Source organism: Macaca thibetana, chromosome 6, assembly GCF_024542745.1.
Source record: "Macaca thibetana thibetana isolate TM-01 chromosome 6, ASM2454274v1, whole genome shotgun sequence".
NCBI classification, from domain to species: domain Eukaryota; kingdom Metazoa; phylum Chordata; class Mammalia; order Primates; family Cercopithecidae; genus Macaca; species Macaca thibetana.
Window position 1 is genome coordinate 69,127,441 of NC_065583.1, and position 23,554 is coordinate 69,150,994.

The following is a 23,554-nucleotide window of genomic DNA, read 5'->3' on the forward strand; positions in this document are numbered from 1 at the left end:
TGAGATGTGGAATAACTTAAGTGACAGTGAAGACCGGCCTTACACCAGTAAGACGGCAAAGCTGAAGGAGAAGTGTGAGAAGGATGTTTCTGACTGTAGGTCTAAAGGAAAGTTTGATGGTACAGAAGGTCCTGCAAAGTTGCCCAGAAAGAGGTGGAAGAGGAATGCAAAGACAATGAGGAGGAAGAAGAGAAGGAAGATGAATCAAAAAACTGTTCCCCTGTCTCCCTGTGAATACCTTAGAGTAGGGGAGAGTCATAATTGACACATCTCTTATTTCAGAAGTGTCTATTGCCCTCATTAACTTTGATTCCAAAATTTGATCACAACCATATTGTAGTCTCTCAAAGTGATCTAGAAATTGTCAGTGGTTTATGTGAAGTGGCCATGGGTGTCTGGAGCAGCCTGAAACTGTGTTAAAGTTGTACGTATTTTCAAACATTTTTAAAATGAAAAGACATTCTGATGTTCTGTGTGCACTTTGCTGTTGGCGTGACAGGGCATTTAAAGATGTTTCTGGCATTTAAAAAAAATTGTAAGGTGGTATTCACTATATGGTGATTGGCTGGAAATCCTGAGTTATCAACTGTATGTGTCTGTAGTTTGTAAAAAGAGAAAAACAACTGAGACAAACTCTTAACGGTCCTTGCTTGGCATTGAGGCTGTAGGAGGAAGATGCCTTTTGGAGGAGTGGTAGCTCAGGGCATGCACTGTGAGGTGCTGGACCTGTTGACTCTGCAGTGGGCATCCGTTTAGCTTCAAGTTGTCTTGTTTCTGTATATAGTGACATGTACAGAATTCTGCTGCCATTCTTAGCTGTGGGCAAAGTCGGGTCAACTGGCATGAGAAGTGTTTTTAATTTGTTTTTTTTTAATTTGTTTTTTGTTTGTTTGTTTTTAGTTATGTGCAATAGTTTTTAAACTTTGTTTTAAAACAAACCGTAGAACTCTTCATTGTCAGCAAAGTGAAGAGCCACTGCATCAATGAAGGCTCAAGAACCTTCTATACTTAAACACGATTTGCAACATTCTATTTTTTTGTGTGTGTGTATGTTTACAATGCTGAAATGTTTTTGAAGTTAAATAAACAGTATTACATTTAACAAAGAAAAAGAAGACTGAGAGCAATGACCAATTTCTTGCCAGAATCTGGAGTGAGTTTCCACTAAGAATCAGGACAGTGGAGGTGGTTTGAGAAGATAATGAGGCTTCTATATGATGCAGTGGAGGCTAAGAGGAAGGTGTGGAAGTTTCCTTCCACAACTGACGTTCTGATTGTGTCTCCTTGTTTGTGTCAAGTTGCTGAATGCCAAATGTAAGTATGCAGTGGTGGAAAAATATATTCCCAAACTTGTAAAACACATTACAAGGGTTGCTTCATATAATGCCAAAAATGCCTCAAAACCAGTGGTCTGCCATCACCTACATGTTTATATCTGAATTATTGAACGTGGCATTTAAATCCCAACACGATTGAGTTTCAATTTAGGCTATACTTAAATGTACTATAGACATTCTGAGGCTTATTGCTTGAGACAGCAGATGTGTGAAGTTTGACTAGTGCAGTATGTTGCTTATGTAGATCTAGCAGTCAAGACGTGAGACAGTGGCTCCAGGGAGATGGGTGTGTGTGTGTGTGTTTCAGGTGGCATTCCTATACAGGAACCAAGAAAATTACATTTTTCATAGCAGTAAATCTCCAGAGGGAGAAAATAATGAGATTATGAAAAGCCCTTCTCAACAGTGTCTTTCTAGTGTCTTGCCTCCTCAAATTTTTTCAGAGTCTGCCAAAGAGAGTGTGATTTTGAGATGGGTTTCCCAAGGCTGAAATTGAAAGTGGTTTAAGGATGGGCAGTTTGTGGTGTCTTTGGAAGGATTTATTTAGCAAAACTCTGAGACCTTAATCTTAGTGAATTAATATATTATGTTTGAAGCCCTGGTGTCCAGACAAGGGAGATGAAGTTAAATATTTTTATTCAATGGAGAAAATGTATTTCTAAGGAACAGCATATGATTCCACAGAAACAAGTGGTCCTTTAGAAAAAAAGATATATAGGTTGTCAATTTGGTTCCTTTCTGTTTTACACTATTAATTAGATAATGTGGGTTTCAGTGAGGATTATTTTTAGCAATTTTTAACAAAAACAACACCACAACCCCAAAGCCCAAAAACAAACAACAGAGATTTAAACAAGGTGAAAATTTCTTCTTTCCTCATGAATAAGCCCTGAGATAGGCTGCCCAAGGCTGGTGCAGGGCTTCCATGGTTGGGTGCAGGCTCCTTTCTTGTTCTGCCATGTCTTGAAAAGGCTCTCGGCACTCCAGCCATCACCTTCAAATTGCAGGAAGGACCACAGAGATGCATGTCTCCTTTTCTCTTGTTAAAGATGTTTAGGAAGACTTTTAAAGACTCAGAAAGTGCCGTTTAATACTTCACGTTTACATTTCATTGGCCACACCAGAGTCATATAGCCATTCCTACTTGCAAGGGAATCTGAGAAATATGTACAGATAAAAACTGGGGTTTAGTTTCAAAGGTAGAATATAGGCCAAATTTTACTTTGAAACATAGATAATGAGGAGGTAAACTTAACCTCAAGTTATCACAAATGGCAAAACCAGGAGAATCTTTTAGATAAGCAATCAGATATTGTCTCTTCCTCCCTCACCTTTACACACTCAAGCTATGAATACTACATAATTTTGGCATTTGGACTAAATTGTTAGTTTAATTAATTAATTAAAACTGTGAATATCTACCAGGCAGTATGTTAGGTGTTACAGACAAATAGCTGAATAGGGGGCTGCCTGTGCCCTCAAGCAGCTCACGGTCCAATAGGGGAGACAGACACACAAAATACATTCAGTAATTACAATACCGTATAGTCACAAAACAATTTACTCAACAAGGAAAAATTTACGTATTGATTTTCTAGGGTCCTATTTGCACTTTTATTTTATTTTATTATTTTTTAAAATACTTTAAGTTCTGGGATACATGTGCAAAACATGCAGATTTGTTACATAGATATACATGTGCCATGGTGGTTTGCTGCACTCATCAACCCTTCATCTAGGTTTTAAGCCTCACATGCATTACATATTTCTCCTAATTCTATCCCTCCCTTTGTCCCCCAATCCCCCATAGGCCCCAGTGTGTGACATTCCCCTCCTTGTGTCCATGTCTTCTCATTGTTCAACTCCCACTTATGAGTGAGAACATGTGGTGTTTGGTTTTCTGTTCCTGTGTTAGTTTGCTGAGAATGATGGTTTCCAGCTTCATCCATGTCCCTGAAAAGCACATGAACTCATTATTTTTTATGGCTGCATAATATTCCATGGTGTGTATATGCCATATTTTCTTTAGTCTATCATTTATGTTAATTTGCATTGGTTGCAAGTCTTTGTTATTGTAAATAGTGCCGCAATAAATATACCTGGGCATGTCTCATTATAGCAGAGTGATTCATAATGCGTTGGGTATATACCCAGTAATGGGATTGCTGGGTCAAATGGTATTTCTGGTTCTAGATCCTTGAGGAATCACCACACCGTCTTCCACAATGATTGAACTAGTTTATACTCCCACCAACAGTGTAACAACTTTCCTATTTCTCCACATCCTCTCCAACATCTGTTGTTTCCTGACTTCTTAATGATCACCATTCTAACTGGCATGAGATGGTATCTCATTGTGGTTTTGATTTGCATTTCTCTAATGACCAGTGATGATGAGCATTTTTTCCTATGTCTGTTGGCCACATAAATGTCTTCTTTTGAGAAGTGTCTATTCATATCTTTTGCCCACCTTTTGATAGGGTTTTTTCTCATTACTTTGTTTAAGTTTCCTGTAGATTCTGGATATTAGACCTTTGTCAGATGGATAGATTGCCAAAATTTTCTCCCATTCTGTAGGTTACCTGTTCACTCTTATGATAGTTTCTTTTGCTGTGCAGAAGCTCTTTAGTTTAATTAGATCCCATTTGTCAATTTTGGCTTTTGTTGCCATTGCTTTGGTGTTTCAGTCATGAAGTCTTTGCCCGTGCCTATGTCCTGAATGGTATTGCCTAGGTTTTCTTCTAAGGCTTTTATGGTTTTAGGTCTAACATTTAAGTCTCTAATCCATTTTGAGTTAATTTTTGTATAAGGTATAAGGAAAGGGTCTAGTTTCAGTTTTCTGCATATGGTTAGCCAGTTTTCCCAACACCACTTTTTAAATAGGGAATCCTTTCCCCATTTCTTGTTTTTGTCAGGTTTGTCAAAGATCAGATGGTTGTAGATGTGAGGTGTTATTTCTGAGGCCTCTGTTCTGTTCCATTGGTCTATATATCTGTTTTGGTACCAGTACCATATTGTTTTGGTTACTGTAGCCTTGTAGTATTGTTTGAAGTCAGGTAACATGATGCCTCCAGCTTCGTTCTTTATGTCTAGAATTTTCTTGGCTATATGGACTCTTTTTTGGTTCCATATGAAATTTAAAGTAGTTTTTTCCAATTCTGTGAAGAAAGTCAATGGTAGCTTGATGGGAATAGCATTGAATTTATAAATTACTTTGGGCAGTATGGCCAGTTTCATGATATTTATTATTCCTATCCATTAGCATGGAATTTTTTTTTCATTTTTTTGTGTCCTCTCTTATTTCCTTGAGCAATGGTTTGTAGTTCTCCTTGAAGAGGTCCTTCACATCCCTTCTAAGTTGTATTCCTGGGTATTTTATTCTCTTTGTAGCAATTGTGAATGGGAGTTCACTCATGACTTGGCTCTCTGTTTGCCTATTATTGGTGTATAGGAATGCTTGTGATTTTTGCACATTGATTTTGTATCCTGAGACTTTGCTGATGTTGCTTATCAGCTTAAGGAGTTTTTGGGGTGAGACGATGGGGTTTTCTAAATATACAATCATGTCATCTGCAAACAGAGACAATTTGACTTCCTCTCTTCCTATTTGAATATGCTTTATTTCTTTCTATTGCCTGATTGCCCTGGCCAGAACTTCCAATACTATGTTGAATAGGAGTGGAGAGAGAGGGCATCCTTGTCTTGTGCCAGTTTTCAAAGGGAATTTTTCCAGTTTTTGCCCATTCAGTATGATATTGGCTGTGGGTTTGTCATAAATAGCTTTTATTATTTGAGATATGTTCCATGAATACCTAGCTTATTGAATGTTTTTAGCATGAAGGGGTGTTGAATTTTATTGAAGGCCTTTTCTGCATCTATTGGAATAATCATGTGGTTTTTGTCATTGGTTCTGTTTATGTGATAGATTACATTTATTGATTTGTGTATGTTGAACCAGCCTTGCATCCCAGGGATGAAGCCAACTTGATCTTGGTGGATAAGCTTTTTGATGTGTTGCTGGATTTGGTTTGCCAGTATTTTATTGAGGATTTTCGCATTGATGTTCATCGGGGATATTGGCCTGAATTTTTCTTTTTTTGTTATGTCTTTGCCAGGTTTTGGTATGAGGATGATGATGGCTTCATAAAATGAATTGGGGAGGAGTCCCTCATTTTCTATTGTTTGGAATAGTTTCAGAAGGAATGGTACCAGCTCCTATTTGTACCTCTGGCAGAATTCAGCTGTGAATCCATCTTGTCCTGGGATTTTTTGGTTGGTAAGCTATTAATAGTTGTCTCAATTTCAGAACTTGTTATTGGCTATTCAGGGATTTAACTTCTTCCTGGTTTAGACTTGGGAGGGTGTGCATATCCAGGAATTTATGAATTTCTTCTGGATTTTCTAGTTTATTTGTGTAGAGTTGTTTACAATATTCTCTGATGGTAGTTTGTATTTCTGTTAGATCAGTGGTGATATCCCCTTTGTCATTTTTTATTGTGTCTGTTTGATTCTTCTCTCTTTTCTTCTTTATTAGTCTTGCTAGTGGTCTATCTATTTTGTTAATCTTTCAAAAAACTAGTTCCTGGATTCATTGATTTTTGTGAAGAGTTTTTTGTGTCTCTGTCTCCTTCAGTTCTGCTCTGATCTTAGTTATTTCTTGTCTTCTGATAGCTTTTGAATCTGTTTGCTCTTGCTTCTCTAGTTCTTTTAGTTGTAAATTTAGGGTATCAGTTTTAGATCTTTCCTGCTTTCTCTTGTGGGCATTTAGTGCTACAAATTTCCCTCTAAACACTGCTTTAGCTGTGTCACGAGATTCTGGTATATTGTGTCTTTGTTCTCATTGGTTTAAATAACTTACTTATTTCTGCCTTAATTTCATTATTTACCCAGTAGTCATTCAGGAGCAGGTTGTTCAGTTTCCATGTAGTTTTGTAGTTTTGAGTGAGTTTCTTAATCCTGAGTTCTAATTTGATTGCACTGTTGACTGAGAGACTGTTTGTTATGATTTCCGTTTCCGTTCTTTTGCATTTGCTGAGGAGTATTTTACTTCCAATTATGTGGTCCATTTTAGAATAAGTGCTATGTGGTGCTGAGAAGAATCTATATTCTGTTGATTGGGGTGTAGAGTTCTGTAGATGTCTATTAGGTCCGCTTGGTCCAGAGCTGAGTTCACATCCTGGATATTCTTGTTAATTTTCTGTCTTGTTGATCTGTCTAATATTGACAGTGGGGTGTTAAAATCTCTCACTATTATTATGTGGGAGTCTAAGTCTCTTTGTAGGTCTCTAAGAACTTGCATTATGAATCTGGGTGCTCCTGTATTGGGTGCATATATGTTTAGGATATTTAGCTCTTCCTGTTACATTGATCCTTTTACCATTATGTAATGCCCTTCTTTGTCTTTTTTGATCTTTGTTGGTTTAAAGTCTGTTTTATCGGAGGCTAAGATTGCAACCCCCGCTTTTTTTTTCTCTTTCCATTTGCTTTGTAAACATTTCTCCATCCCCTTACTTTGAGCCTATGTGTGTCTCTGCATGTGAGATGGGTCTCCTGAATACAGCACAACCATGGGTCTTGATTCTTTATTGAATTTGCCAGTCTGTGTCTTTTAATTGGGACATTTAGCCTATTTACATTTAAGATTAATATTGTTATTTGTGAATTTGATCCTGTCATCATGATGCTAGCTGGTTATTTTGCACATTAGTTGATACAGTTTCTTCATGTGTCTTTGATCTTTATATTTTGGTATGTTTTTGTAGTGACTGGTACTGGTTTTTCCTTTCCATATTAAGTGCTCCCTTCAAGGAGCTCGTGTAATGCAGGTCTCGTGGTGACAAAATCCATCAGCATTTGCTTACCTATAAAGGATTTTATTTCTCCTTTGCTTATGAAGCTTAGTTTGCCTGTATATGAAATTCTGGGTTGAAAATTATTTTCCTTAACAAAGTTGAATATTGGCCCCCACTCTCTTCTGGCTTGTAGGTTTTCTGCAGAGAGATCTGCTGTTAGTCTGATGGGCTTCCCTGTGTAGGTAACCTGACCTTTCTCTCTGGCTGCCCTTAACATTTTTTCCTTCATTTCAACCTTGGTGCATCTGGCAATTTTGTGTCTTGGGGTTGTTCTTCTTTGGGATTATCTTAGTGGTGTTCTCTGTATTTCCTGAATTTGAATGTTGGCCTGTCTTGCTAGGTTGGGGAAGTTCTCCTGGATAATATCCTGAAGTGTGTTTTCCAACTTGGTTCCATTCTCCCCATCACTTTCAGGTACACCAATCAATCATAGGTTTGTTCTTTTCACATAATCTCATATTTCTTGGAGGATTTGTTCATTCCTTTTCATTCTTTTTTTCTCTAACATTGTCTTCACACTTTATTCCATTCAGTTGATCTTCAATCTCTGATATCCTTTCTTTTGCTTGCTCGATTTGGCTATCGATACTTTTGTGTGCTTTATGAAGTTCTTGTGCTGTGCTTTTCAACTCTATCATGTCATTTTTGTTCTTCTGTAAACTGGTTATTCTTGTTAGCAGTTCCTGTAACCTTTGATCAAGGTTCTTAGCTTCCTTGCATTGGGTTAGAACATACTCCTTTAGCTCAGAGGAGTTTGTTATTACCCACCTTCTGAAGCCTACTTCTGTCAACTTGTCAAACTCATTCTCTGTCCAGTTTTGTACCCTTGCTGGCAAAGAGTTGTGATCCTTTGGAGGAGAAGAGTCATTCTGGTTATTGGAATTTTCAGCATCTTTGTGCCAGTTTTTCCTAATCTTTGTGGATTTATCTACCTTTGGTCTTTGATGCTGATGACCTTTGGATGGGGTTTTTGCATGGGCGTCCTTTTTGTTGATGTTAATGTTATTACTTTCTGTTTGTTTGTTTTCCTTCTAACAGGGCCCTCTCCTGCAGGTCTGCTGGAGTTTACTGGAGGTTCACTCCAGACCCTGTTTGCATGGTTATCACCAGCGGAGGCTGCAGAACAGCAAAGATTGCTGCCCATTCCTTCCTTTGGAAGCTTCATCCCTGAGGGGCACCTGCCAGATGCCAGCCGGAGCTTTTCTGTATGTGGTGTCTGTCGACCCCTGCTGGGAAGTGTCTCCCAGTCAGGGGGCACAGGGGTCAGGGGAGGCACTTGAGGAGGCAGTCTGTTCCTTAGTGGAGCTCGGAGCTTGAGCACTGTGCCTGGAGATCCGCTGCTCTCTTCAGAGCCTGCAGGCAGGAACTTTTAAGTCTGCTGAAGCTCTGCCCACAGCCACCTCTTCCCCCAGGTCCTTTGTCTCAGGCAGAAGGGAGTTTTATCTATAAGATAACAACCCTGCATACTTAAACTGTGATTTGTGTAGTGAACCTTTGCTGATTGCCTCTGCCTGCTTTCTATGCCTCTATTGCCAAGTTATTCTCAATGGCTCCTGTCTGGGGACCCATGTGGTTCCTGAGAAGCCAATTTTGCGTGTTACATTAGAGGAGTGTTTTGATTTAGGCTAAGCCATTCAGCACAGTCGCCCTCTAGGCATGGTGATTACTTTAGGAATGGGCATCATCACCATCATCACCAGCATCATCACTTTCATAGCACTTTCTAATTCACTAAGTGCTAGGTGCTATTCTAAGCACTGAGTTAGCCCATTTGGTCGTCACAATAACCCTTCAGGGTAGGTGCTATTATAATCCCCTTTTTGCTGCTCTGAGGCACAGAGCTGGTAAATAGTGAGCTGGGAGGGATCCTAACTCAGGCAGTCTGGCTCTGGAATCTGTGCTCCTAATGACTTCACTGAACTGCTCGTGACTGAAGCTGGTCTATCAGCATGAACTCTGGGCTTCAGATTAAGAAAGTTAGGATGGGTGGCTCCCTCAGCTCTGTGTGGTGTGGAGAGCAGATGTGAGCCCTGGAACTGCTCCAGCATCTGATTGCTTCAGGGGAGGCTAGGCTGAGTTCAAGTAGTTCATGAAGGTGACTGAGGTGAAAGGACACAGAAAATTGGAATCAGTACGGGGATGATACTGTGAATTTTGTAGTCAGTGAGGCAATAAACTCTTTTTATTTTAAATGTTGGCTTGAGTTGGGTTTCCAAAAGCATCCTGACATAATTTGATTTCAAAAAACTATAACTTTTTCCTCTATGTATGCACTACATGAAAATATTTGTGCTTATATCCTTCACTTGCCTTTACCCATGATGAACGTGGTATAAGTATGGAGACATTAGTAATACTAAACAAGTTATTTTAGCAAAAAAATTCATCTTACTTAACACTAAACCAGTTCTCAAGATGACTTTTATTTTTTACATTTTAAAATTTCTAAAATTGGGGCACATCTTATAATTGGTATCCTCATTTAATTGGCAGTGTTTATTTTTCTTAGTGCGGTAAATAAAATAACAGTTACTAATGTAATTGATAGCATCTTAAAGCCAATGAAATATAGTAATTTAGTTATGATTGGATATATTTCCTCTCTTAAGTATTGCTTTATCCTGTCTACAGCCTGGACTAAGCATATTCAAATATACACTTCTATATGTATGCTACATGTATATACAACAAAGCTGCAGTTAACATCATACTTTCCTAGAGTTTTGATGGGGCTTATGTTATGAGTAGTCATGATTTACAAATGAGAAAATTTAATGAAGAAAAACTTAAGGACAGAAGTCCCACGTTGAAACCCAAATCTGCCAAGAACTAGAGGCTTTATTTCTTTGTATCTCAATAATTTCATTTGTAATATAATTAAAGAGTGAGATTAGGTGATCATTAAAGGTAATTCCAGATTTTACATGCTGTGGGTCCTATGGAATTGTATTACCACTGTTTTATAATGTCACCCCCAACAACTGCAATCATGGTATCAATAAAGTATGCTCTAAAGTTAGATTTAATGAAGGATTGGAGTTCACTCTTTGTTTTGGGCAACTGAAGCAAGTCTTCTAAAACAGAAGTCCCCAACCCCTATTAGGAACCGGGCCACACAGTAGGAGATGAGCGGCAGTTGAGCAAGCAAAGCTGCATCTGTATTTACAGCCACTCTTCATTGCTCACATTACTGCCTGAGCTCTACCTCCTGTCAGATCAGCAGTGGCATTAGATTCTATTAGGAGTGCGAATTCTTTTGTTAACATGCAAGGGGTTTAGGTTGTGCTCCTTATGAGAAGCTAATGCCTGATGATCTGAGGTAGAGCTGAGGCAGTGATGCTAGCACAGAGGAGCAATTGCAAATACAGATTAATATTAGCAGAGAAGTTTCACTATGCAGAGACCATAATAAATCAATTGCTTGTAGACTCATATCAAAACCCTATCAGTGAATGGCAAGTGACAATTAAGCTGCATCTGATGGCAGGCTTTAAATCAGAATCTGACACTTATTTCAGTCCTTGTGTGGCACACCCTTTATTTACCGCTTCCACCCACACCTTTTTCCTGTACTGCACACTTGTCTCAGTCACAGTTTTAGTAAGCCCACAAGCTAACTCTAGCCAAAATGAATGAAAAACAAATGTCACTGGAGAGCTTCTTTGAAAAGGGAGAAGATCCAATGATAAGACAGCAGAAGACTCCAAGACTGCAAACAAAAAGAGAGCTGCATTTAAAAGAAAATACCAAGAGTCCTACTTTTTACAGGTTGATTGCAACAGGTGATTTACATTCTCTAGACCTGCTTTGCATATGTGGTGGAGCCATGAAATTGTATATTCAGTGAGCCATGAAATCTTCAAAACTGCTTCACCATGTGGAGACCAAACACCCTGCACTAAAAGACAAGCCTTTGGAGTTTTTCAAATTAAAAAAAAAAAAAAAAAACCAGGAAGAACAAAAGCAATTACTGATGGCCACCACTTCATCAAATGTGTCTGCACTGAGAGCGTCATTCTTAGTGGCTAACCACATCACTAACACTAAGAAGCCCTTTACTATTGGTGAAGAGTTGATCCTGCCCACCACTAAGGATGTTAGTCATGAACTTTTAGGAGATGCTGCAGTTCAAAAGGTGGCGTATGTTCCTCTTTTGGCTATTTCCACAACTAGACAAATGAATGAAATAGCTGAGGATATTGAGGCACAAATGTTCGAGAGGATTAATGAGTCACTGTTGCACACAATTCAGGTTGACGAGTCTACCAATGTTGACGACAAGGCAATAATGCTTGTTTTTGTGCGATATATTTCTCAGGAGGATGTGCATGAGAATATTATGTGCACTTTTGTTGCCAACCAATGCCACAGCTACAGAAGTATTCAAGCCTTTGAATGATTACTGTATTAGTTCGTTTTCATGCCACTGGTAAAGACATACCCAAGACTGCGCAATTTACAAAATAAAAGATTTAATGGGCTTGCAGTTCCATATGGCTGGGGAGGCCTCACAATTATGGTGGAACGTGAAAGGCATGTCTCACATGGTGGCAGACAAGATAAGAGCTTGTGCAGAGAAACTCCTGTTTTTAAAACCATCAGATCTCGTGAGACCCACTCACTGTCATGAGAACAGCACGGGAAAGACCTGCCCCCGTGATTCAATCATCTCCCACTGGGTCCCTCCCATAATATGCAGGAATTATGGGGACTACAAGATGAAATTTAGGTGGGGACACAGAGCCAAACCATATGAATTACATATCAGGAAAAGAGAATTGATCATTTTGCATTGGTATAAGCATGGACAGAGAGGCTGCCATGACTGGATGCCTTTCTGGTTTCACTACTTGGGTCAAAGAGGTTGCTTCTGAATGTGAATCTACACACTGTGTCATCCATAGAGAAATGCTGGCTAGCCAAAAAAAAAAAAAAAAAAAAAAAAAAAAAAAAAAAAAAAAGTCACCTGAACTTAATGTTTTACAGGATGTGACTGAAATTATCAACGGCATTAAATTACATGCCCTTAACTCATGTCTTTTTGCACAGCTCTGGGAGGAAATGGATACAGAGCACACACATCTTCTGTTATACACAGAAGTGAGATGGCTTTCTCAAGGTAGATCACTGGCCAGAGATTTTTGAGTTATGAGACCCACTCCAAAGATTTCTTTTAGAAAAGCACTTACTACTGGCAGCACATTTCAGTGACACAAAATGGGTCACAAAACTTGCTTACTTGTGTGACACATTCAACCTGCTCAATGAACTCAGTCCGTCACTTCAGGGGAGAACAACAGCTGTGTTTGAGTCGGCAGATAAAGTGGCTGCATTCAAAGCCAAACTGGAATGATGGGGGCGATGAATGAATATTGGGATTTCTGACATGCTTCAAACATTAGCAGAGGTTGTGAAAGAGACCAAGCCAGAGCCTTCTTTCTCCCAGCTAGTGCATGGTCACCTGTCTCAGCTTTCAACAGAGTTTGTGCACTACTTCCCAACCACAAAAGACCCCCAGACTGGGAAGGAATGGATCCATCACCCATTTGTGAATAAGCCAGGGGAATCAGCTTTGTCCATGCTTGAAGATCAACTGCTGGAGATTGCAAATTCCAGTGGCCTTAAAAGTATGTTTGAGGCAACTTCAAATCTCCATACGTTCTGGATTAAAGTCAAGGTGGAATATCCTGAGATTACCACAGAAGCACTGAAAAGCTTCCTTCCATTTCCAACATTCTATCTTTGTGAAGCAAGGTTTTCTGCAGTGACAGCAACCAAAATGAGATTATGGAGTAGAGTGGACATAAGCAATACACTTCAGGTGTCACTATCTTCCATCACCCCCAATCAGACCATCCAGTTGCAGGAAAACAAGCTCAGGGTTTCCACTGATTCTACACTATGATGAGTTATAACAATGTAATAATAGAAATGAAGTGCACGATAAATGTAATGCACTTCAATCATCCCAAACCACCTCCCACCCCCAAGTCTGTGGAAAAACTGTCTTCCATGAAGTCCATCCCTGGTGCCAAAAAGGTTGGGGATCGCTGTTCTAAAGGAACAGATTAGCACAACTCTTTTTATCAGCATCATCTTGCACATCAGCTCAAGTGCTATCTGTCATCACATTCAGCAATTATTCAATATAATTTGAACGTGAACTCTGTAAGTTTACAGAAGGAGGGTCTGAAGGACTTACTATTGCCCCAATTGCTCAGCTGAGTTAATTTTTACAGAAAATAAGAGAATATCTCACAAAACTTCTGAGATCCAACAGCCATTCATAGAACCCACTAATACATAGGGCCATGAGAAGCTTCACGGGTAAAGTGCATATTTCAACCAACAACAATGCGTTGTGTCCTTACTGCAACTCTTTATTATCCCATCAACAAAAGTTGTTTTTGATTAAGATGAATAGCTGGCAAAGCAAGGGTTCGATGGAAGGGAATCAAGCTAAAGACCAGTTGAGTGTGCTCAAAAGGAATCTGCATGTAGCATGCCAGAGGTGAAGTTTGTACAGGTAATCTCACTCATTTAACACATACTTATTGAGAATCTACTCTCTGACAAGGACCATGCTAAGTACTTGGGATACAACAGTGAACAAGTCAGATGTAGCCCTGATTTCGAGGACCTACAGTTTAGTAAGGAGGCAGCAATTATGAAGATGATTGTACATGGGACCCAGTCTAGACCTGTGAGGTGGGAGAGCTTCTTGGAAGAGGGAGAGCAAAGTGGATACCTGAGCATCAAGTAGGACCTACCAAGATGAAAATGGGGTAGCAGGTGGAAGTTTTCAGAAGAGGAGAGTTTTAGGAAGAGGAGGCTCTTATGCTGGGAAAACAGCTCTCAATGAGAAAGGACATGAGGATTCAGGAGGTAAAAGTCAGTGACTCACAGACCATATATTGAGCACCTGCTCTGTGTCTAGTGACATGGTTGCTAGTAGAGATTTTCCTGGCAACACTTTCCCTTCTAGTTTCGATGTATTAGGCATCATTAGGTTCTTTATTTTACATATTTTTTTACAAGATTAATGCTTAAAATGTAAAAGATTTGTCTGACCACAGGAGGGAATGTTCAGGGAAAAAACATATAAAAATAAATAAAATCATAGGAAAAAAACCCCAAAATTACCCACAGTTCTGCCATATAGATATAACCACTGTTGGTATTTTAACATATGTAATTCCAGTCCTTAGCTTATGCATGTCTGCTATACTTTGAGTGTTTGATCCCACCAAACCTCATGGTGAAATTTGATCCCCAATATTAGATGTGAGGCCTAATGGGAGGTGTTTGGGTTATGGAGGCAGATCCCTCATGAATAGATTAATGCCCTTGGCTGGAGGTTTGTGAGTGAGTTCTTACTCTATTACTTCCCTGGAGAACTGGCATTAAATAGAGCCTGGCACCTCCCCCTTCTCCGTCTTGCTTCCTTTCTCTTCCTGTGATCTCTACACACTGGCTCCCCTCTGCCTTCCACCATGAGTAGAAGGAGCCTGAGGCCCTCACCAGAAGCTCAGCAGATGCTAGTGCCATGCTTCTTGTACCATCTGCAGAAAATGGGCCAAAGAAATCTTTCTTTGTAAATTACCCAGACTCAGATATTCCTTTATAACAACACAAAGGGACTAAGACAGTGCCCTTAAAATGATGAGATTATGAACTCTACTTTGTCTTTTCAAAAATGATTTCCAAATATGTATTTACCTAATGACTAGGTAACACATGTGTAGAATAATAGGATGCAGAATTCTAAAGAGAAATACAGGGAAATGTTAAGTCTCAATTCTAGCTTGTCCATAAACCACCCATGCCCCTTTCCCAGAGGAAATGACTATTTTAGTTTTTCTTGGCAACTTCTTAATCAGAAGGCTAGACATGAGTTCAGAGATCATCTCCAGATGTTTCTTTGTCAGATGTTGCACTGGGATGCTCCTTCCCTAGGTACCACCTTTAAGGAAGAGAAATGTGTCATTACCAGAAGAAAGAGGTGGAAAATCAGCCTGCTGGGCATGACAATCTAGAGGTGCCACAACATACTCCAGGTTTTTTATTTTATAGAGGAGCATGCTGAGGTACAGAGAGATGATATGACTTCTTTAAGGTCACACAGCTAGTTTGACTCAAAATAAAAATGACTACAAGATAATAAGAGCTAATTTCCCCATTATTTTCCTCAAATTTCTATAGGTAGATTAATACCCCTATTACTAAGCTGGTGTTAACCAAATAAAGTTTCTATAAGTGATCAAACCGGAGCACATGAACCAGGTAAAATAGTCAACACATTGGAACTTAGGTTACAACTTAGGAGTCCAGTTTTAAATGAAGGCCAATTTCATTAACCGGTAATTTGACAGATTCTTTGGTTTAATATAAGAATTTATTTTCATTTTAAATTATTCCATACTCATTGTAAAAAATCATTTTTTTTGAGACAGGGTCTCATTCTGTTGCACAGGCTGGAATGCAGTGACACGATCTTGGCTTACTGCAACCTCTGCCTCCAAGGCTCAAGCAATCCTCTTGCCTTGGCCTCCCAAAGTGCTGGGATTACAGGCATGAGTCACTCAACTTTGCTCCAAACTTTTTTTTAAAAACAAACAAAAATGGACTTTCCTCTTTGCATTATTATAGAAGCTGTTCTTTTAGGAGACTTTCTCTAGTTTTTAAAATAACAAAATGACTTTTGCCTATTTGATTGAAAGAGATTTCAAAGATTGGCATGAGTAGAGTTAAGTGGGTATTTTGATACATTGTTGGTGGAACTGTACATTGATTCAGGCTTTCTGGATTGTAATCTGTCATAATTACAATAAATAAATATGCATATACTTTGATTCACAAGTTCAACATCTAGGAATTCATCTTTATCAAATAGTATACACAGATACATGTAAAAATATTTACTACAGCATGTTTATATTTTTATAACAATCTAAGTGCCAAATTTGAGCTGTTAAATTAATTATAGTGTATGCATATAATAGAACACCCAGGAAAGATGAAATGGAGATATATTCACTGACATGGAAAGTTATTAAAGGTAAGCAATGAGGTTGAAAAAACAGCAGCTTATATAATAGTGCAAGAGGAAAGTCTGTTTGTGTTTTTAAAAGAAAGGGGAGCTAGGGTGTTTCAAAGTTCCAAACTATTTTTGCTAAATACAAACCACATTAATGCATTCACTACCAAGGATTAACAACTGTGCAAAATAAGAATTCTTAGTAAACCCCAAAGAACATTTATTTGAAGATCACAAGGATGAAGAACCAGCTTAGATTGCAGGGAATTCTTGGGAGATGGTTTCCCTTGAAACATGGCTAACAGCCTTGAGGTATTCTAATAAATGGGATCTAAGGCCTCAGTACTTAGAAAAGAAGACACCTGGTTAATGACATACCTATATGTGAAGTGAGTCAGGAGGCAGAATGGTCTTAAAAACTGGATGTGCCTGGGCACATACTATATTAGAAATAAAAATAAGTAAGGTGTCCAAAGAGACTAAGCCGTAGTATGATGAGACCAAATTAGGGATATTTCCCTTAATAACTACTCCTTCTGATGTTATCTACTTGGCAGGATCTTCAATACTTTCTCTTTGACAGGCATTAATTTGATGAATGAGGCAAAATAACAGGGAGGCTACTAGTGAAGAATGACCTTCTTCCCAAATTATTCATAGGTAATTAGGAACAACTATTTTTTTTGAAAGATAATCTCCAGAGCAGTGATTCTCAAAGTCAGCTTGCCAATCTGCAGCATTAGCAGATTCTTCGGTCCCATTCCATAACTACTAAATCAGAAACCCTGGGGGTAGGGCCAGAAATCAGTGTTTTAACAAGCCCTGGTGATTCTGCTGCGTTGCTCTTAGGTATGTTCGTAATTAAATTATGTATCTATTGTCAATAAATACAGGCTTTTTTCTTTTACATATTACAGTTAACTTTCTTAAGTTTGGAAAATGTAAGATTATAAAAAGATCACAGAAGATTGTTTAAATACATCTTCCTAAAAAGAATATGGTGCTTTAAAAAGAATTCTGGGTTTGCATTTTGAAGTACATGTTTCAGCAAGGGGTGGGGGCCTGTTTTATGTAAAATGAAATTTTTTCTTCCACATTGAGGATTCCTGCAGTCTTTCACAGATGGAAGCCCTGCATATTTCTGTAGAAATTATGTTTATTCTGAATTTATTTGCCATTTGACTCATCTACCTAGGCTTATCATGACAAAATGTTAATGTTTAGCATTTAACAAAATGTTAAAACAAAAATCACTGAAAAGAGATCAAAACCTTTGATGCAAAGCTTTAAATAGAGCATATTATATTATGCACATGTTGAAAACAATATGATTTTCCTAGGAAAAAGTGTTTGAATAGCATCTTGTTAATTTGTTTCTCTGGATAGGCAGAGAAAGTCTTCCTCCAAAATTTTAAGGAAGGTCTATGTACAACTTTTTAAGAAACTACAAAACTTATCCAAAGTGGTTATACCATCTTGCATGCACTCCAGGATTATGAGAATTTAAATTGCTCCACATCCGGCCAGGTGCGGTGGCTCACATCCGTGATTCCAGCACTTTGGAAGGCCGAGGCTGGTGGATCATGGTGTCAGGAGTTTGAGACCAGCCTGGCTGATATAGTGAAACCCCGTCTCTACTAAAAACACAAAAGTTAGCTGGGCGTGGTGGCGCGCACCTGTAGTCCCAGCTGCTCAGAAGGCTGAGAGAGAAGAATCGCTTGAACTCGGGAGGTGAAGATTGCAGTGAGCTGAGATTGTGCCACTGCATTCCAGCCTGGGTGACAGAGTGAGACTCTGTCTCAAAAAAAAAAAAAAAAATTGCACCACATCCTCACCCACACTTAGCATAGTGATATGGTAGCTTGGTAACCATTAGGTCTCTAGTAGTATCTGATGGTGATTTTAATTTGCATTTTCCTAGTGACTAATGATGTTGATCATCTTTCCATGTGTTTATTTGCCAGTTGTATATCTTCTGATCCAGTCAATCTAGTCTGTATTACAAAAGACACAAACACACATGTACATATAAAGACATGGATCCTTTCTATGGACTGAATTGTGTTGCCTCAAAATTCATATGTTGAAGCCCTAACCCAATGTGACTGTTTAGAGATAGGGTCTATAAAGAAGCAATTAAGGTTAAATGAGGTCCTGAGTAGAACCCTGGTACCAAAGGATTAATGTCCTTGTAATAATCGACCCCAGAGAATGCTATCTTGGTGTCTTTCTCTCCCCCACCCTCCTTATATTTCTCTCTCACCCTCCTTTTCTCCCTCTCTCCTCCTTCCATTCCTCTCCCCTTTCCCTTTCTCTCTGCAAGCACACAAAGATGTCATGTGAGCCCACAGTAAGTTGCAGCCTTCCTTCAAGTCAGGAAGAGAACTCACCAGAAATTGACCATAATGGCACAGTAATCTTCAACTTCCAGGCTCCAGAACTGTGAGAAAATAAATGTCTGTTGTTTAAGCCATCCAGTCTACTGTATTTTGTTATAGCAGCCTGAGCTGACTAATAAAATCATCATAGCAGCTTTATTTGTAACAGTCAAAAACTGGAAACCACCTAAAGGAATGAAAAAACAAATTGTGGTATATACATACAATGGAATATTATTGAACAATAAAAATAAATGAGCTATTTATATTCACAACAGCATGGTTAAATCTCAAAATAATTGTGCCGAGTGAAACCAGACAAAAAGGAGAGTTGACACTGTATGATTCAATTGATACTAAACTCTAGAAAATGTAGCTAAATGATGGTGACAGAAAGCAGATCTATGGTTGCTTGGGAAGTGAGTCATGGTGAGGAATGGGAGTGAAAGATGACAAAGTGGCCGGGCGCGGTGGCTCACGCCTGTAATCCCAGCACTTTGGGAGGCTGAGGCGGGCGGATCATGAGGTCAGGAGTTCGAGACCAGCCTGGCCAGCATGGTGGAACCTTGTCTCTACTAAAAATGCCCGGCTTGGTGGTGCGCTCCTGTAGTCTCAGCTACTTGGGAGGCTGAGGCAGGAGAAATGTTCGAACCCAGCAGGTGGAGGTTGTAGTGAGGCGAGATTGCGCCACTGCCCTCTAATACAGCGAGACTTGGTCTGGGAAAAAAAAAAAAAGAAAGAAAGAAAGAAAAGTGACAAAGTGCAGGAGGAAACCTTAGGGAGGGATGAAAATGTGTACTAGCTTGATTATGGTGGTAGGTTCATGGGTGCACACATGTCAAAACTTATCAAATTGTATACTTAAAAATTATGCAGTGTATTGTATGTAAATTATATGCAATAAATCTGTCTTTAGAAATTCTGTGGAATCCTGTTGTCACTAGTAATCTCTAATTTTGTGTTAGATTATAAATTTTTTCTCCAGTCTCCGATAAAGAAATGGAAAAGAAAATGCTTCATTCAGGAAACAGTGTTGTGTCGTATGTATGGGACCTTATGGCTTTATACCTTACCTTATGAGAAGCGGGGAACGGAATCCCTGCCCACCCCAAACCCTCAGCCTTCCCATTGCCACTGGAGGTAAAAAAACAAAAAACAAACAACAGCAAAACCAAAAATCAGAAAGCAAAAAAACCAAATCAAAGGGCCAAAAAAACAGGTGACAGCAAAACTCAAAACTGGGAACAGATGATTGCTTGAACCTTTTGTTTTTGCAGCCTCAAGTGTCTCGGTTGGATATCGAGGTAAAGAATGAAAATGTTAAGCCATCTTTCAGTCACATTTGGTAACTGGTGTCAGGAATACTGTATTACAGAAAAGAAAAGCTTCCACAAGCAGAAATGCTAAAATCTAGGATAGTAAGGTGTCACCTCGCAAGTCAGGCAAGACTTTGACAGTAAAACAAAACTGGACACGGAATTTGATGAGAAATTCAAAACCTGCGTCAGTTTCACAGAAAATTCAGAAGATAAAAGAGTTTTATTCACAGCCTAGGTAAAGTTCAGAAATTTATATTGCAGTTTGGCGGTTATGCTGATCCTGTGTTTGGATGGGGTCACAATAGCAGGGAAGGCCGAGGTTTCCTACAGAAGCTCCTTTGTGGCAAATCACTATGAGACGAAACTCCGTCGAAGTAACCAATTGTTCATTTCATTTCTACTGTGCCACGGAAGCCTGGTTTTGTTTTAAGCGCTAACGTCCTAGGTTTTACGCAATTTTTTCAGCTTTGGCTACCCAGCTAACAAGTAGCAAAACTGTCAACTCTACATCTGATGGGAAAGCTCTAACTCTAAAACTCAATATAGAGGTTTCTTTCTGGGAGACATCTCCTCAATTCTCCCCTAACTGCGACTCGCATTAACTTCTGCTGGTTCCCAGCTGGAGAGCACAGATTGCACCTGCTCCGAAGCCCAGCGGGTCTCAGCCTCCTACGCAGCTCAACCTCGGCTGCCTGTGCACGGACATCAGGACCCACCAGGGGTCACTGCAGCTTCAGAGCTATTGTGCCCCTCAGTCCTGGACGCGGCCGACCGCGCGGAGGGCGTGGGATTGGGACCGCCGAACGGTGGGGTCCGAGCAGCACCGTGTCTTCTCCCCACCCAGCCTCCAGGTCTCCCGGGGAAACGGACGCAGCGAGCGCTGGTGACCCGTGGCTTGGGGGCAGCGTGCGGCTTTGCAGCGTGGACTTGCCGGCACCTCGCCGCTGGGACCACCTCTGCCCCGCCCTCCGCCCCCAGCTGATACCCCGCCCAGAAGGGGCTCCCCTGCCGCGGCCAGTGCTGGGCAGTGGGGGGTCCGCTTCGTTCCAGGGCATTTTGCAGACGCCTGAGCCAGGCCCATATGCACCTAGGCTGCTCCCGCCCGGGGCACCACCCATCGCGCGGCCAAGAGAACTTTCCCCGGAGCCTCAGCGGCCTGGCGCGCCCAGGGAACACCCCCCGCCCGCCCGCCGCGTTCCCAGCTGGGGCGTCGCTCCTCCGCCCGCTGGTCCCCGCCTCTCCGCTTTGCTGAATGTCCTGAAGAAGCCGCGCTGCGCCGCGCCGCGCCGCCGCCGCCGCAGGCATTCCCGGAGGGAGAGCTTGAACTTGGCTACACAAGGCCACCCGTAATCAGCTCGGGGGTCCCCGGACAGGAGCCACACCCCGCGGCAAGCTGATCTACCCTCGCTGGTCTGGGTAAGGAGCCCGCTGCCCTTTCCCCCCTCTTCCGGCTCCTCAGCGCCCGCGGCTGGGGACGGGGTAGCGGACGGAGCGACGACCCTCGCCTGTGCCCCTGCGCCCGTGGTCGAGGCGTCGTGGGTGCTCCTGACACAAAAGAAAAGCCCAGCGCTCCTTACTCGGCGGACCTGACCCGGGGCTGCGGGGCGGGGTCGCGGCTGGAAGTGCGCGCCCGCCGGGGACTCCGCAGGCCGATCGGAGGCCGGGACGTCGGGGCCGCGCTCAAATCCGTGCGGTAGGAGGGAGCCGCAGCGCTTCCAGGGGCTTCTAAGGCCGGGGAGGTCCTCGAATTCCCGTCCCTCCCTTTTCTGGTCTCTTGCCCCCACTGCCAGGAGACTTTTGTCGTCCCCAGGACTGCGGGAGGGGCCCCGCGCCCCCGCCTTCGGAGGAGCCAGAGTCTCAGGATGCGCGGGGACGCGCCACCGCCCTCCGCGCCCAGTTCCGCAGGCGCTTCCCCGGCGGCTCCCGGGCGCTGACTCTCCCGGGTTTTTCCGCCCTTCTCGCTGCTGCCCTGCCGGGCGGCCCGGCGGCCCGTCCCTGGACCCGGCCGGGAGCTGCTCCTCTCGCCCTGGCCCCGGCGCGGACAATAAATTAATGCATCGCGCTTGAGTGGAGGGGGCGGCTGGGCGCCTCAGTGGCAGCTTTCTCGCTTGACTGGAGACGGCCACAACCGACATGGGCTGTTTCTGCGCTGTTCCGGAAGAATTTTACTGCGAAGTTTTGCTCCTGGATGAGTCCAAGTTAACCCTTACCACCCAGCAGCAGGGCATCAAGGTGGGTGCGGCCGGGAGTGCGTTCCGGGGGTTGGCGGCAGGGCGGGTGCGGGGGTCCATCGCTTTGTCTGAGGGCTGTCACCGGTGGGTCGAGGGCGGCGGCCACGGCTCTGCGCGGTGGGGAGGGGAGGCCGCTGTCCTCTGCGCGCAGGGAGAGGGCGGACGTGCCAGGGTGAGTTAACTTTGAGTTTCTTCATAAAGCAAAGTTGAGTTTGACGTTTCAAAGGTTACTTAGCATACCGACTCCCAGCAGCACCCCAAAACTCTTCCCCAAACCGGTTTTCTCCAAAAGCCTCTGGGTCCTCCGCAGCTCTCAAAGAGGGGCAGAATGGGTTATACCGGCTGCTTCCCACCACAGTGTGGAAGGCATGGTTTCCCTCGGCTTTGTTGAAGGCGTTTTCCTTGACAGTGTGATTAGGGAAGTGAACTAGTTCACTCCGTGAAACACACTAATGGGTCATTGTGATTGTTTTGCGTGGGTTTGTAGTTGGGTAATGCTACATTTGGACGGAAAGTATTTTCCCTTTCTAGAGCGACCTGGGTTTATCCTCAGATTTAAGTAAACATCTTTCAAAGCGACCCAGTAACAACTTTGCTCCTGTTTGTGGGTCATTAAAATACAATCACTACATTAACCTAGAGAACCCAAACAAAAAGGCAGCCAAGCTCGCAGAGATCCTCTTCCTTACATTTGATGAGAAGGTACTTGTGTTTGTAGTGGCAACCTGACCTTTGCGCCTGCGTGCTTGTTTTGCTCTTGCAACAATGTTAACTACCTAAACGAGGTGTAAATCCGCAGCGTTTTGTTGTTTTGTTTACCTTTCTCTTTCAGTTTTAAATCACTAAGGCGTTTTAGATAAGGCAGCAGCTGAATCTGACGAAGGGAAACCGCCCCCCGCTCTGATAGAGCTGGCTTTCTGAGAAATCGAGTTCAGGCTGCCAAGTATCCTCTCTTAGTCTCTTCATGTCAGAAGTTAATCATAATGGGGTAGGCCCTGGGCATTTCCTTTTGTGAATCAGTTTTTACATAGTTTTATGCACACTAGGATAACTATTCCTGGCTAAAAGTTTCAGCGTTGGTGTTGCCATTCTTAGTGTACAGAATTCCAATTTCATAGGTGTAATTCTTTTGCAGGAGAAAGGAGCAAAAATAATCAGTTAAAGCTACAGGATTGTTAACCCTTTCCTTTAGGGGGTTGTTTTGAATATTAGTTCCCCAGTAATTATAATGAGCAAAATTCAGTTCTATTCTCAAATAGTATTTCCTTTCAAGACCAATAAAATAGACTCTTGGGGGAGGGTGTACCTTTTGTATTTTTAACTTTTCTTTATGTTCCAAAATATTTCTCCTCTCACCCGCCCAATGAAGTCAGGAAAATATTATAACTTACAAGATGATG

General features: G+C 41.6%; 2 protein-coding genes and 1 pseudogene across 4 annotated transcripts in view; 1 reads left to right on the forward strand and 2 right to left on the reverse strand.

Annotated features, from left to right (window-relative positions):
• SRP19 (signal recognition particle 19) overlaps window positions 1-23,554 on the reverse strand; it is an 823,764-nt gene that overhangs the window by 436,036 nt on the left and 364,174 nt on the right. The window lies entirely within an intron of this gene.
• Window positions 20,125-22,058, reverse strand: LOC126956137 (translation initiation factor IF-2-like; annotated as a pseudogene). The gene is made up of 2 exons (XR_007726248.1): window positions 21,719-22,058; window positions 20,125-21,602 (listed from the first exon to the last, which is right to left on the reverse strand). The product of XR_007726248.1 is annotated as a translation initiation factor IF-2-like (transcript).
• The window catches only part of EPB41L4A (erythrocyte membrane protein band 4.1 like 4A), a 275,596-nt gene continuing 272,652 nt past the window's right edge, over window positions 20,611-23,554 (forward strand). For both annotated transcript variants that reach the window (XM_050793057.1, XM_050793056.1), the window contains exon 1: window positions 20,611-22,155. In XM_050793057.1, the coding sequence (XP_050649014.1) occupies window positions 22,057-22,155 (99 nt within the window). In that variant the 5' untranslated portion in view covers window positions 20,611-22,056. The remainder of the gene's footprint in view (window positions 22,156-23,554) is intronic.